This window comes from Triticum aestivum, chromosome 2B, assembly GCF_018294505.1.
Source record: "Triticum aestivum cultivar Chinese Spring chromosome 2B, IWGSC CS RefSeq v2.1, whole genome shotgun sequence".
Lineage (NCBI taxonomy): Eukaryota > Viridiplantae > Streptophyta > Magnoliopsida > Poales > Poaceae > Triticum > Triticum aestivum.
The window spans coordinates 375060420-375074400 of record NC_057798.1 but is presented as its reverse complement, the minus strand read 5'-3'; the positions used below and the strand labels follow the sequence as shown (position 1 = coordinate 375074400).

Sequence of the window (13981 nt, the reverse complement as noted above, 5' to 3'; positions counted from 1 at the left end):
GGGATTGTTATATGATCTAATTATGTTATTATTGTTGGGAGAACTTTCACTAGTGAAAGTATGAACCTTAGGCCTTGTTTTCTACATTGCAATACCGTTTACGCTCACTTTATCATTAGTTACCTTGTTGTATTTATATTTTTAGATTATAAAAACCTATATCTACTATCCATATTGCACTTGTATCACCATCTCTTCGCCGAACTAGTGCACCTATACCATTTACATTGTATTGGGTGTGTTGGGGACACAAGAGACTCTTTGTTATTTGGTTGCAGGGTTGCTTGAGAGAGACCATCTTCATCCTACGCCTCCCACGGATTGATAAACCTTAGGTCATCCACTTGAGGGAAATTTGCTTCCTGCACTTGGAGGCCCAACAACGTCTACAAGAATAAGGTTGTGTAGTAGACATCAGAGACTTGCCGGTAACGATATTGAACTAGGTTTGAAGATACCGACGATCGAATGTTGCGCAAGTAACATACCGATGACAAAGGGAATAACGTATGTTATCATAACAGTTCGACCGATAAAGATCTTCGTAGAATATGTGGGAGCCAATATGAGCATCCAGGTTCCGCTATTGGTTATTGACCGGAGAGGTGTCTCGGTCATGTCTACATAGTTCTTGAATCCGTAGGGCCTGCACGCTTAATGTTCGATGATGATTTTGTATTATATGAGTTATCTGATTTGGTGACTGAATGTTGTTTGGAGTCCCGGATGAAATCACGAACATGACAGGGAGTCTCGAAATGGTCGAGAGGTAAAGATTGATATATAGGTTGATAGTATTCGGACACTGGAAATGTTCCGGATAGTATCGGGTATTTATCGGAGTACCGGGGGGGGGGGGTTACCGGAACCCCCGGGGGAAAGATATGGGCCATATAGGCCATAAGAGGGGAGCACACCAGCCCACAAGGAGTGGCGCGCGCCCCCTTTGGCATGTGGTTGAATTGGAGAAGGAGGAGAAAGGGTTCGGCCCCCCTTCCTTCTCTCCTTCCCCCTTCCCTTTTCTCTTCGGCAAAAAGAAGGAAGGGGGAAGGCCGAATTGGACTAGGGAGCCCAAGTAGGATTCCTCCTACTTGGGGCGCCCCTTGCTGCTCCCACCTATATATACATGGGGAGGGGTGCCTAGAACACACACCAACATTCGTTCGCCGTGTGCGGCGCCTCCCTCCACGGATTACACCTTCAGTCATATTCTCGTAGTGCTTAGGCGAAGCCCTGCGCCGATAACTTCACCATCACTGTCCCCATGCCGTCGTGCTGACGGAACTCTTCTCCTTCCTCGACAATCTGTTGGATCAAGAGTTCGAGGGACGTCATCGAGCTGGACATGTGCAGAACTCGGAGGTGCCGTACGTTCGGTACTTGATCGGCCAGAACGAGAAGAAGTTCGTCTACATCAACCATGTTGGCAAACGCTTCTGCTTTCGGTCTGCAAGGGTACGTGGACATACTCTCCCCCTCTCGTTGATATGCATCTCCTAGATAGATCTTGCGTGAGCGTAGGTTTTTTTTTGAAATTGCATGCTACGCTCCCCAACACTCCCCACCTCCGTCAACGTGGCCAAAGGCAATGGGCCGGGCATCGGACCGTGTGCGGTTTGTAGCGAGGCAGAAACGCTAATCATGTATTCTTCAAGTGCCATTTGGCACGATTCGCTTGGAGTGCAGTTCGCGAAGCGACTGGAAGGGATTGGGATCCTAGGTCTAGCGGCGAGCCAGTATCGTGCTTATCCTCCTTTAACGGTAGCATTCGCCAAGTGATGTGGAAATGCGTCGGGCATTGCTATGGGCGTTGCGGCACATCCATAACAAGTTAACAATTGAGGGATCCTTCCCGTCGCATCCTGTTGATGTGATCTTCAAATGTGTGATTTTCTTGCAACGGTGGGCCCCGTTGGGAAGGTGATAGGACATTGATCTTCTGCAGCTGGCTACAACTCATTTTCGACAAGTCTACGCAATGGCTAGAACACCAGTGCCGACCTCCTAGGGAGTGGAAGCCCATTTTGGTTTGTGGATTCATGAGCATGCGTGCTCTTAGTAGGACTTTTGGGGCGTGTAATGCTTGATCTATGTCGGCCTAATGCCCTTTTGAGGGTGCCAAACTATATAAGACTCTATGGTGTGTACGCTGCCTGATTTGAGCTTTATTAATTTAAAGCTGGACGCCTCTGGCGTCTTCGTTCTAAAAAAACTTGATTCTCACTTCCATGCTTCAGGAGGGCGGCTAGTTTAGACATTTCACAACTTTTTTCAGCATACAGACCCACTGATTTCTAAGATCAAGTACTCTAGATGGCGCGACATGGAATTTTGCAACCCTCCTCCCTCGAATTTTCTCACCCATCATAAATTGTGTCATCCTCCTCCTCGCTCGCCCCCCGCATCGCCGTCCTTTTCTCCTCCGTCCACGTCTCGTTGTCGTCTCTCCATGCCACGCCTCGCCGTGTCCTCGTCCCTTCTCCGCTTCACATCCCTATCGTTTCTCATGTTCTTGATCAAGCTATAGGTTCACTTACCTGGAGATTTGAGAAATATCAGGGGTATGAAAAACTTTTGGTTGCTTAGTTACATTCATATTTCAGCGATCTTTGGATGATAAGAGCCTGATGGTTGCTTGCCTTAATCTTGAGGATGCACTTAAGAGTGGAGACCATAAATACCTGGATGAAATCGATTTGTATTGAGAGTTACTTTTCATCTAGGAATCACTTAAGAAATTTATGGGCCCTATTGATATTCTTGAGTTTTTTATGAAGCGCCCTTTCTATCCTAAAGCTACTATAGCATACACGATTTTGTTAACCTTTTTTGTGACAGTTACCTATGTGGAAAAGAGCTTTTATAATCTCATGTTGTTAAAATCCTACTTGCATTCTACTATGACACAAGAAAAACTCGATGGTTTGACGACAATAGCACTTGAGAATGAGAAGATTAATATGAAGATATAATTGAACTTTCCAAATTTCAAGGAACACAAGACAAACACTTTCAGTGGAGCATGAGGTCAGTTTACTGCTTTTAGTCTTTTGAATTGATACTTGAGAAATTTCTAAACATTGTATGAAATAAAATAAATATAAATAATATAATTAAGTGAGATTATGGTTGAGTTATATTATACTATGATTTTTTTCCAAATTTTACGGCCCCATTTTGCTTTTCGCACGGGGTTCCGAAAGAGACAGCGTTATCTCTCATAATGTCGTAGTCTTCTTTATTCAACAAAACTTTGCTACCATCTTCTCGATGTGCCACACCAACATTTTCTACATGATTATTTTAACATTTAATTTAATCTAGTGAGAAAATGCATCATATCATCCGGTGGTAGTCAGCCTCATGTCTCATATACTATGATGTGGTACAGTGGTAGTATATATACTACTTTATCGTTCTAAATATGTTCATATACTATGTTTAAGATTTTTAAAGTGAGCTATATGAAAACATTGCATGTGAGTGCACAATTTTAGTATATTTTAAAAATATATTCCTATTTGTAGTATAAAAAATACATAAAATAGTAATTCAAAACTACGACACTTATTTGGATCGAAGGGAGTTCATACTACCTTCGTCCTGTCCTGGTTTATTGGTCCCCTTTGAAATTTGTGTCAAATTTTAACTAAATATTTAACTAACAAATATTAATACATGTTAACAAAAATTATATCGTTGGATTTGTATTTCAACATAGTTTTCAATAATATAATTTTTTATGACATGCATGAACATTTTGTTGGTTAAATTTATGGTCAAAATTTGACACAAAATACAATGAGGACCAATAAACCAGGACGGAGGTAGTACTACCTAAAAAGTCATATATCTACTATCAAATATTCTTAGATACAACATACTAGTTGTAGATACTTTCCAGTTTGACAACATGCAACACAAAAACCTCATGAATGTAAATTTTCCGTTAATCTAAATAAAATATGTTTTTTAGGGAGCCTCAAGTTCTACTCTCTCCGTTCCTAAATAAAAGTCTTTTTTAGAGATTTTAATATAGACTATATACGGATATATAGACATATTTTAGAGTATAGATCCACTCATTTTGCTCCATATGTAATATCTCTTAAAAGACTTATCTTTTTTTTTGAATCCTTTAAAGTCATATATTTAGGAACGGACTTCCGAAAAAGATATTGACCACATCCTGGGCCAGTAGCCAGTGGATAGCGTGCTGATCTTACAGCCCAGTCCAATTCACGGCCTAGACCAGGAAAAAAAAAAGAAGATACCGTCGTCGTCCTCCGTCCCTCGCAACAAAGTGTTCCGAGGTCTCGGCTCGACCTTCCAACACCAGCACGAGGACGTCTCATCTCAACCGTCGCCATGAACTCGCTGCTCCGCCGCGCGCTCTCTGCCTCCTCTTCGCCGGCGCGTCCGCAGAGAGCGCTCCTATCGGCGCTTCTCTCTTCTCCGCCGGCCGGCTCTCCCCAGCCATGTCGCCCCCCCGCGCCACAGCCGCTGGAGCCACCGAAGCAGCGAGCGTTCCACGCCTCTCCGAGACCCCTGGGGTTCAGGTCCACTACCCCCGCTCCGTGGCCCGGGACGGTCTCGGAGGCCGGCGCGGCAGCGGGGGATGACGGGCTGGAGGTCGCGAGGCTGGGGATCTCGCCGCGGATCGTGGAGAGACTCGCCGCGCGTGGCATCAACAGGCTCTTCCCCATCCAGGTAGCGCCTTTTGCACATTATAATTCGAAGCTTCAGTCCCAGTTTTTGCTTAATTGTCTGTTCTGCAGCTCGTGGAATCATTGTAGATACGAGTCATGATACTCCCAGTTGTTCGTGTTATTTTTCAGTTGAATTCCATTTAGCAAGCTGGTTCGCCATTTGTATGATGTGCGCTGGTTTACTTTGCGTCGTACTCAATTATTTGCAAACATGGACACAAGAGGAGGTTTAGCTTCACGTCGGCAACAAATCCGCTGAAATGTTGCTTCGGACTGACGGGGTAAAATTTATTGAACAGTGCTGTTGTGATAATTTAGCAAGAGGTCTATTGATTCCAACCATGTTTTTTTCTCTTAGACATGTAGCTTCACAATATTGACAAATTAGAAAGGAAATCACAAATCACTGAATTTTGCAAGTACCAGTGGAATCTGGTCAGAACCATTTTGTGTATAGCTAATGCAGCAGCAGTTTTATACGGCTACCTGATGACTTATTGAATACTATGTTCCTCCAGTTTTATACCCCCCCCCCCCCCCCCCCAAAAAAAACATCCATATGACTATCCTGAAAGAGGAAAAAGTTGTTTTTTCCATGAGGGCCGCTTTTATTAACTCAAAATGTAGCATCAAGCAGATACGAAGTAAATGAGCAACACCCGGCCTCTGCATATCTAAGATGCACACAGCCACACTCAAACAGTCTGACTAAACAAACGACATAAGGGCAACAGTAAGGCCATAGAAAACCGACACTATGCCTATGTCATAGTCGCAGGGGGCGGTGGACCGATCCGGAGATTATGCTACCACCAATGTTGGGTAAAAATCTCCCTGGCCACCCACTCCAACCGCATACACACCACCTTGAACAGTGGTCGATACTCCATACGTTGCAACATAGACCACATATGAAGTCAGTGCATAGAGCGGAAAATAACCTGCAAGGGATTAACGTTTTTGTTATTAAAAATAGAATCGTTTCTACATAGCCAAAGCGACCATATAAGGCAGGCGCTGCCACCCTTATTAGCGTTGTAAACCTATTTGGAGTTCCATCCAGCCAGTGACCATAAATCTTGCCAACACATGTGGGTGGATACAAATTGAACGCTATTTGGATGACTGACCATGTAGAGCGCGCAAACTTGCACTGAGAGAAGAGGTGTTTGATTGCAAAAACTACACTTCTTACTTCCTTGCCAATTTCGACGAGCGAGGTTGTCTTTGGTCAGTACAACTCCTTGCCGAAGATACCACATGAAAAAAATCCACTTTTAGTGGAATCTTGGCCTTCCAAATTTGCGAATAATTATTCACTGGAATTTCTGAGTGCGAAAGCGCGCGGTACATAGAGTCTATTGTGAAGGACCCAGATGTGGTTAGATTCCAGCGAAAGACATCCCGTCCTTGTGTCAGGTTAATCGAATCTAGTCTGAATAGAAGATTCTGCCATGACAAAAGCCGGGGGGAAAACAAATCCCGTCTGAAAGAAATATTCAGAGGGGATGAGCCGAGCACCTGTGCAAGGGTATCGTTCTTATCGCGTACAATGCGGTACAAGGCTGGATATTGTTCCCGGAGAGTGGCATTGCCTAGTCACTTATCCTCCCAGAAACGTATCTACGAGCCGTCCCTTACCGCGAACGATCCAAAGTGGAAAAAGTTGCTTCAAAGAAGGAAAAGTGAACTCCATACAAAATTTGATATGACTAATATGACCATGTAGAGCAAGCTTGCTAGTTTGCTGTCCTCTATTTCTTGATCCATCGGCAATGTGGCCTTGTATTGCATCTGGTGGTTGACCAGTTACTGCAGGAAACGGTACAGGATCATCCTTGTTATTTCTCAGAAGAACAAATGGGCCATCTTTGCAAGGAAAATTAATGTGATTTCCTGTGAACAAATGTACAATAAACTTGAAAGATCTCTCATGACATATTGACATTACTATGTAATGTTCAAGATTAGGATTTTGATGAGGTTCATGTGTATACCTATTTATCTGTATCATGTCAATTGGCAAGATGCTATTTTCTGCAAATATGTAAATTTGCGATATGATTTACTTTGTTTTGCTATGCTAGCCTAGTTTTTCTGTTGCTACATTGATGGTTCTACCTTGTGCTTCTGTGCAGAGAGCTGTTCTTGAACCAGCAATGCAAGGGAAAGACATGATTGGCCGTGCTCGAACTGGAACTGGAAAAACCTTGGCTTTTGGCATTCCTATCATGGACAGGATTCTTCGTCACAATGAGAAGAATGGGTTGGGTTCTCTTTCTACTTTAGAACTGTTCTTATCTAGCTACTGCACATATATGATTTATGGTAATAATTGTATAGTCTGCTGCATGCAGAAGTGGTAGAAATCCTTTAGCCATCATCTTGGCACCTACTCGAGAACTCGCTCGACAAGTTGAGAAGGAATTTAGAGAATCTGCTCCATTAGACACTCTTTGTGTCTATGGAGGTGTTCCCATCAGTCAGCAAATGAGAACTCTCAATTATGGTGTTGACATTGTGGTTGGAACTCCAGGGCGTGTTATTGATCTTTTGAGAAGAGGTGTCCTAAACTTATCAGAGATCCAATTTGTGGTTCTGGATGAAGCTGATCAGATGCTGGCTGTGGGTTTTGATGAAGCTGTTGAGGTGATCATGGAGAAGTTGCCACAAAACCGGCAAAGTATGCTGTTCTCTGCAACAATGCCTAGTTGGATCAGAAAACTTACAAACCAGTACTTAAAAGATCCAGTCATAATTGACCTTGTGAGTGACTTTTTGTCTTATTTGCCCTAAGACCTTTAATCTTTGCGCTGGGAATCATCTTACATTGTGCGCGAATCCCTTGCTATTTTATATATTATGCACATCAGCACATGTGTATATTAGTATAGTTTGTACTTTGTTTACTTTTCTTTGTCAGTTCAGCATCTGGGTTAGAATTTTAGGGGAATAATTTGGCAATTACGTTTTTTCTCAGGTTGGTGACTCAGAACAGAAATTACCTGAAGGAATCTCTCTTTATTCAATTGTATCTGAGAACTATGGGAAGTCCTCGATTCTTGGTCCATTGATTAAAGTGAGCATTCTCCTGACTGTATGTGTGTTTTATGGTTGGCATTGTCAGCAACACTACGTAATACTGCTTCCTTTTCACTTTTCTGTAGGAGCATGCTGATGGTGGAAAGTGCATTGTATTTACTCAAACTAAACGAGAAGCAGATAGATTGGCATATGCCATGGGCAGGAGTTATGCATGTCAGGCGCTGCATGGAGATATCTCACAAAATCAGAGAGAAAGGACACTCTCAGGATTTCGAGACAGCCGCTTTAACATCCTTGTAGCAACTGATGTTGCAGCCCGTGGATTAGATATACCCAATGTTGATCTAGTAAGTGGCTTGAGATATTCCCTATGGATATGAACAGCACAAGAACCTCTTCGGCACCCAAAAATATGATTGCTCTGGTCGTTTGATGTGCACGTTAGCATAACTTGGAATATCATGTTGCTATCTTTCAGGTGGTACACTACGAAATCCCAAACTCGTCAGAGTTATTTGTTCACAGATCTGGACGAACTGCACGAGCAGGGAAGAAAGGCATTGCCATTCTAATGTACACATATGAACAAAGTAGAACTGTAAAGGTCATCGAGCAGGATATAGGATGCAGGTTCACAGAGGTAAACCATGGTTTCATGTTAGTACTGATGTGAAATATTAGAACTCATTGGCTGATTTCTTTTTGCGATGTGTAGCTTCCCAAGGTTGCAGCTACAGACGAAGCTGCAGAGCTGTTTAATGTTATGAGAGACAGTCGCTCTAGATCAGTTGGAACCAGAAGAAGTGGTGGTTCCTCTTTCAGCCACGACGATGGCTTTGGCGAACGCCACTCCCGTGGCTTTGGTGATTTTGACTGCTTTGGCGGTACCCCTAATCGTGCTGGGTGGTCCGGGGATGCGGGTTCAAGATACCGTGGCGGGTTCGGGGATTCTCGACGACCTTCTCAACCTTCCAATGGCTTTGGCAGGTCCAGTGGGTTTGGAGATTCTCGGCGAGGTCCTCAACCTTCTGATGGTTTTGGCAGGTCTAGCTTCAATCGCCCGGGTGGGTTTGGCGAATTTGAAGAAGGCAACAGCAGAAGTGGTCGGTTCCCCAGGAGATCCGATGATTCAGACCCTTCACGGTATGGCAGAAGCTCCAATGGTTTTGGCACCTCTGATTTCGGCAGACCAGGCAGCATCAAGGATTAACCATCGGATCAGAGGATTTAACTGTGTACAGCTCCGATGAGCCTTTCGACCACTCGTGTTTTTCTTGCATGAATGAGTTCACCAATCTCTCTGTGTAGTTCGTTTTGTATCTTGGGTTGTTTGAGAAGATGTATGCTCTGTGAATATTTGTGATGTTTTTAGAACAGAATAATTGCGATGCATGCGCCTGGTGCTCGTTGTATTTCATGGGGAAAAAACTCATCTTGTGCCCCTCATGAAAGATCAACATCCTGAAATGTTTGGTCAGGCTCAGGCAGGTCTCTAAAAGTTGGTTTATACTCCCTCCGTATCAAAATATAAGACGCTTTGACATTATCATAATGTCAAAAAGCATCTTATATTTCAATATAGAGAGAGTATTTGAGTTTGCTGCACATTCTTTGTAGGAAACACTGTCATCTTATCTGATCTTTGCTGTTTGTACAGCTTGATTTGAGGGGCAGGAGAATCCAAATTTGTTTGGCCATATGTTTCTTTATCTTTACTCCCTTGGTTCACAAATATAAGATGTTCTAACACATATCTTGATTGGATGTATATAGATATACTTTATTGGATTTATATAGATATGTTTTACCGTGTTTGTTCACTTATTTCAATCCGTATATAGTCCATCTTAACATATCCAAAACTCTGAGGGAGTATCTTTTTTCTACATTGGAACTGTTTGGGCAGAGGAGAAATTTCCATTGGGATATGATTTCATTTCAAAAAGAGTTTGATCCAGTTTACGAGGAAAACCTGATCAAAAATCTTAAGTGCCGAGGTACAATACATCTTGCCGAAAACAAGAAGATAGAAAACACAGAACACCATGTGCACTGTTACAACACAACACAAAGATCAACATCCTAATCATCCAGAGTTGAATTTAGGTGGGTGGATGATGCAACGCAAGTTTTCTTTAGGAGAAATGCCAAATTTATATTAATAATATCAACAAAATTATAGCAAATGTAGCATCTCTCTGGAGAAATGCAAAGAGATAGGACACCAAGAGAAAGTACATAAAGTGCTCCCAACAAAGAAAATTTGCAGAAAAATCCTTCTTCATCCCTGCAATCACAAACACATTGACTGAAAAACTTCAACCACCGCTCTCGACGAAGTGTCCGGCAGAGAGAAGAAATGGTCTCCACTAAGGCAAAATCCAAGAGAAGGCCATATCAGCAAAGCTGCGTTGTGAGCCTCTGAACAGGCGCCACCCGCGAACGGTGCTACACATGTTGTGGTTTGTCAGCCGAAGCAAATGTCCAGCCCTCTTGGATCGCGACCCTGAAGGTCTCGAACGGTGACGCCACCGAGAGGATCCAAAACCATCTCCTCGATGATGTTGGCCCGCAATGCCAACCACCTGCAACACAAGCACTTCCAGCTCTGCCATGACACTAGAGGAACCGCCGACGCGATGCGGACAAAAGTCGAAGAAACAGGACCCCCAGAGCAAGACCTCCGCCATCGTCTTGAAGGCCTCGCCTGGCTACAAGGCGATGGCCCAAAAACTTTTATTCATGATGACAACATAGGCGACTAAGCGTCGTCACCTGAAAAACTAATCCTATACCTAGACACCGTATAGAAGAAAGCGGGCTCCCCCGCCCAGCCGCCGCCGCCAGAGCGATGAGTGGGGAAGAGGAGTCGGTGGCTACGTTGGCGTAGGATTCGTATCTGGCCTACCACAACACAAGTTATGTCATAAGGGTATACAAGGCTTCACTAGCAAAGAGGAAAGTTGTCGAGAGGCAGCGCATAACACCAGGAGTAAGAAAAAAATCATGAGAAACTTATGTGATGTTGATTTGTGCGTATGTTCTGCTTCGCAGTTCTCTCATTGGTGTCTGTGAGGGGCAACACATTATGTGTACAGATGCAGACGTTTATACATATGCACATACGCTCATCCCAATGAACGCACACACACCCTTATCTTATGAGCATCTTCGACAAACTGAGCCGACATATCATCTTAAGATTGACGAAGTCGCCACATACACTTTCGTAGTTGACGGGTACATTTACTCCCACTAAACGCACATCACCCAAAGGCCTGAAATAAATGTGGAAAAAATGCGAGCATCAGTGTCAAGTCTAGAATCTGGATGCAATTTTTATTATTTCTGGTGTTCATTATACTGTCATGATTGAAGATGAATAGATCGAAAGTTTTCTCACAAAAAAAAGTCTAGGACTTGAACCCTGGTGGGCTAGGGATACTACTGTCCTCTTAACCATTCAACCACATGTTGGTTCACTTAGTGTCCCTTTTCTATGGTCGATACATTATATACTCCCTAGACATGCGGCATGCCACCATGGGCAACCATTTTGTTAGTTCCGTGGTCAATAATTTTTTTCTCGAGCAGAGCTCTCAGTTGAATATTTGGATGATTTTAACATTTTTACTCTATATTTGATTTTCTCTTTGGGTAAGTCTATCTTTTTAGATAACGGGGCAAGTTTATATTTGATGGGGTTTACTGTTTTTTAAGTCAATTTATGTTTTTTTTAACTAGACAGATTTCTTTTGTGCTACTTATTTTGACTGTACTACTGTAGAGGTAGCCCGGCCCAAACAAACTGAGAACAGAGGCAATGCTTGGGCCCAAATTCGAATACGATACGTTCAGAAAAAGAAAAACTCGAATACGATAGGGATGGGTTGAATCTTGGATATTAAGATCAGGTCTGAGGATAAGATCAGTAGGAATTGTCAAGTGGTTCAGGGCTTGAAGGCATCCGGAATTTGAGACCAAAGCAGTCTTGTTTCTCTGCAGCAGCCGACGCTGCTGATGCCCGAGCCCCACCAAATCCACCAACCCACGCCTCCAACCGATCCAAACTCCGTTGCCTCCACGGCTGCAAATGCCCGGCGCAATCCGGTACCATTTCTTGCTATTCTCCGTGCGGAAGGAACGAGACAAGTTCTTCCTCTGATTTCTTGCTTGTCTTCTTCCTTGTTGTTGAGGCCCCGCTGCCGTTGCCGGAGATCGCGGTGCCGCCAGTGCAGCCGAAGATGATCATAAAGGGGATGCTGGGCCGGTACGAGCGGTGGAACCCCGTGCACCCGACGGCGGGGGCCTTCTGGGGCGTCGGGCTGGGGTTCGGCTGCGGCGTCGGGTGGGGCCCGGGGTTTGGGCCCGAGGTCATCGGCTACGTCGGCGCCGGATGCGGCGTCGGCTTCAGCGTCGGCATCACGCTCGCCGGTGTCGGCGTCGGGCTGCCACAGCACGGCATCATCAGGAACCACTACCACGGCGGCGGTATGCTCTTCTGCTTGCACAACAAGTGTCACTGACTAGTCCTATTCTTATCTTAGATGGTTGGGAATGCCTTATCAAGTACTCAAGCAATCTTGCGGTATTTGGTTTCGTAAAAACTGCATTTCAACTGGTGTAGAGATGAAGAACATAACCAACCGCTCCTTGGTGTTGAAAAACTCTAGTTTTAATAGCTCTGCACATGTGATTGCAACTACAGCATTGGATATACTTTTTTTATATGAGAAATGGATATACTTATAATTTAATGATGCCTTTATCCGTGCTGGTGTATAGGATTCTATTCAGCTTGAGTGCTTGTCTGCCACAGCCTTATGCGCCTGTTGCTAGTTAACACTAGAATATGACACTTTGAATAACATGCTTGTTTCCCATTTGATATGATAGGTTTTGCAAGCAATGTCCCATTCGAATCAGCAAGGTTTTACCTCTTGACCATGCTAAAAGGTATGGTATGGGATGCCATCAGTTATGCGAGCAACGTCGCAGCTATGAGGAAAGAATCTCGACAGAAGCTTTTAAGATGTCAGGAGAATCCTCAAGTTTCAGGAGTTGATCTGCCCAAGCTGGGGAAAGGAATGTCCAGCAGCTTTCGATCAACGATGGAGTGTATCAAGGCCTTCACAAATCAGCATTGGCCTCCATAGGCAGCACCCAAGTAAACTGAAGATTGATAAACCGAGCTTTGTGTGCAAACCACCCAACCGGGATCAAAGCCTGGGTGGTACCCCTTTCAGTGGGTGACAATGGGGTAATCGGATGCAGGTGGCTCGTATGGCGTCCACCACAGGGTTGACGTCCCTTTTAATGGAAAATTAAGGACTTGTACTTTATGAATAAGAACCCCCATAGCACATATTTCCTTATCATATGTTTTTGGCATGAGCAAGTTTAAATTTTTACCCCCGTTAGGCTCAATCAACCACCTCTAGTCGCGGGTCACCGACACGGACGGGAGCTTTGCACCACCACGCTGGTAGATCTTCATGCCCCCCTCAACCAGCTCGCCCTCACTGTAGCTATCCTTAGAAAAGGTATCCTCGCCACCATCAGGATGGCCACTAGTCTCGTCGGACGTAAGCTCGGCGACCCGAGGCTCATCGGTCTGAGGCTCGTGGACCGGAGTCCGAGACGGGTCCAAGTCAGACGGGTCCACTTGAGACGGAGCACTCCGGTGGTCCGGAGAATCAGCTGGGGGTGGCGGCGAGGAAGGCGCATCAGCCTTCCTACCTCCCCCGCCGCCACATCCACCTCTAGCTGCACCCCTCTTCGTCTTCCCCCGACCTCTCCCGGTCGAAGAAGAAGCGCCCGCCGGTGTCTGCATGTTGTCTACCAGCGCTCTTCGAAGGTGCTGGGGTGGAATAACAACACACCTCCTAGCACGCGCCGAGGAAGGAGGCTCGGAGCGCTCTCGACCCGCGCCCACCATCTGTCAACACCTGCAATGACAAAGAGTAAACGAAATTAGTACAACATAATCATAATAAAAAATTTAAGTGTGTATCATCATCATGAACATAATAAAAAATTGAATACCTAATAACATGAACTAACTAATAATATATATAGGACAAATATTTTCTACAAGCAGTGGTAGTTACCACCACTTGCGTTTTCTATGTTGTATGTAGTATCTGTCAAAACCGAGAGTATATACGTGTAGTATGTAGTACTAGAACATATAGGCGCGCGTTGCTGCGCCCGTCCATGTTGAAGAA

General features: G+C 44.4%; 2 protein-coding genes across 2 annotated transcripts; both read left to right on the top strand.

The window, feature by feature from the left end:
* Positions 1-4276: 4276 nt before the first annotated feature.
* LOC123044995 (DEAD-box ATP-dependent RNA helicase 53) lies at positions 4277-9237 on the top strand. The gene is made up of 7 exons (XM_044467905.1): positions 4277-4710; positions 6848-6975; positions 7067-7475; positions 7690-7788; positions 7877-8101; positions 8233-8394; positions 8470-9237. Exons 1-7 carry the CDS (start codon positions 4369-4371, stop codon positions 8962-8964), a joined length of 1860 nt encoding a protein of 619 aa, XP_044323840.1. The 5' UTR covers positions 4277-4368; the 3' UTR covers positions 8965-9237.
* Positions 9238-11658: 2421 nt separating this feature from the next.
* LOC123044994 (uncharacterized) lies at positions 11659-13132 on the top strand. The gene is made up of 3 exons (XM_044467904.1): positions 11659-11864; positions 11951-12245; positions 12651-13132. The coding sequence occupies exons 1-3, from the start codon at positions 11775-11777 to the stop codon at positions 12908-12910; spliced, it is 645 nt and encodes a 214-aa protein (XP_044323839.1). The 5' UTR covers positions 11659-11774; the 3' UTR covers positions 12911-13132.
* Positions 13133-13981: the final 849 nt, after the last annotated feature.

Bases quoted from the DNA above. Each gene is read 5' to 3' on its own strand.
- LOC123044995 (XM_044467905.1), top strand. From the start codon at position 4,369: ATGAACTCGCTGCTCCGCCGCGCGCTCTCTGCCTCCTCTTCGCCGGCG. The intron at 4,711-6,847 runs GTAGCGCCTTTT...GCTTCTGTGCAG, and splicing joins ACAGGCTCTTCCCCATCCAG to AGAGCTGTTCTTGAACCAGC. The intron at 7,789-7,876 runs GTGAGCATTCTC...ACTTTTCTGTAG, and splicing joins TTCTTGGTCCATTGATTAAA to GAGCATGCTGATGGTGGAAA.
- LOC123044994 (XM_044467904.1), top strand. From the start codon at position 11,775: ATGCCCGAGCCCCACCAAATCCACCAACCCACGCCTCCAACCGATCCA. The intron at 11,865-11,950 runs GTACCATTTCTT...CTTGTTGTTGAG, and splicing joins CAAATGCCCGGCGCAATCCG to GCCCCGCTGCCGTTGCCGGA. The intron at 12,246-12,650 runs GTATGCTCTTCT...TTGATATGATAG, and splicing joins GAACCACTACCACGGCGGCG to GTTTTGCAAGCAATGTCCCA.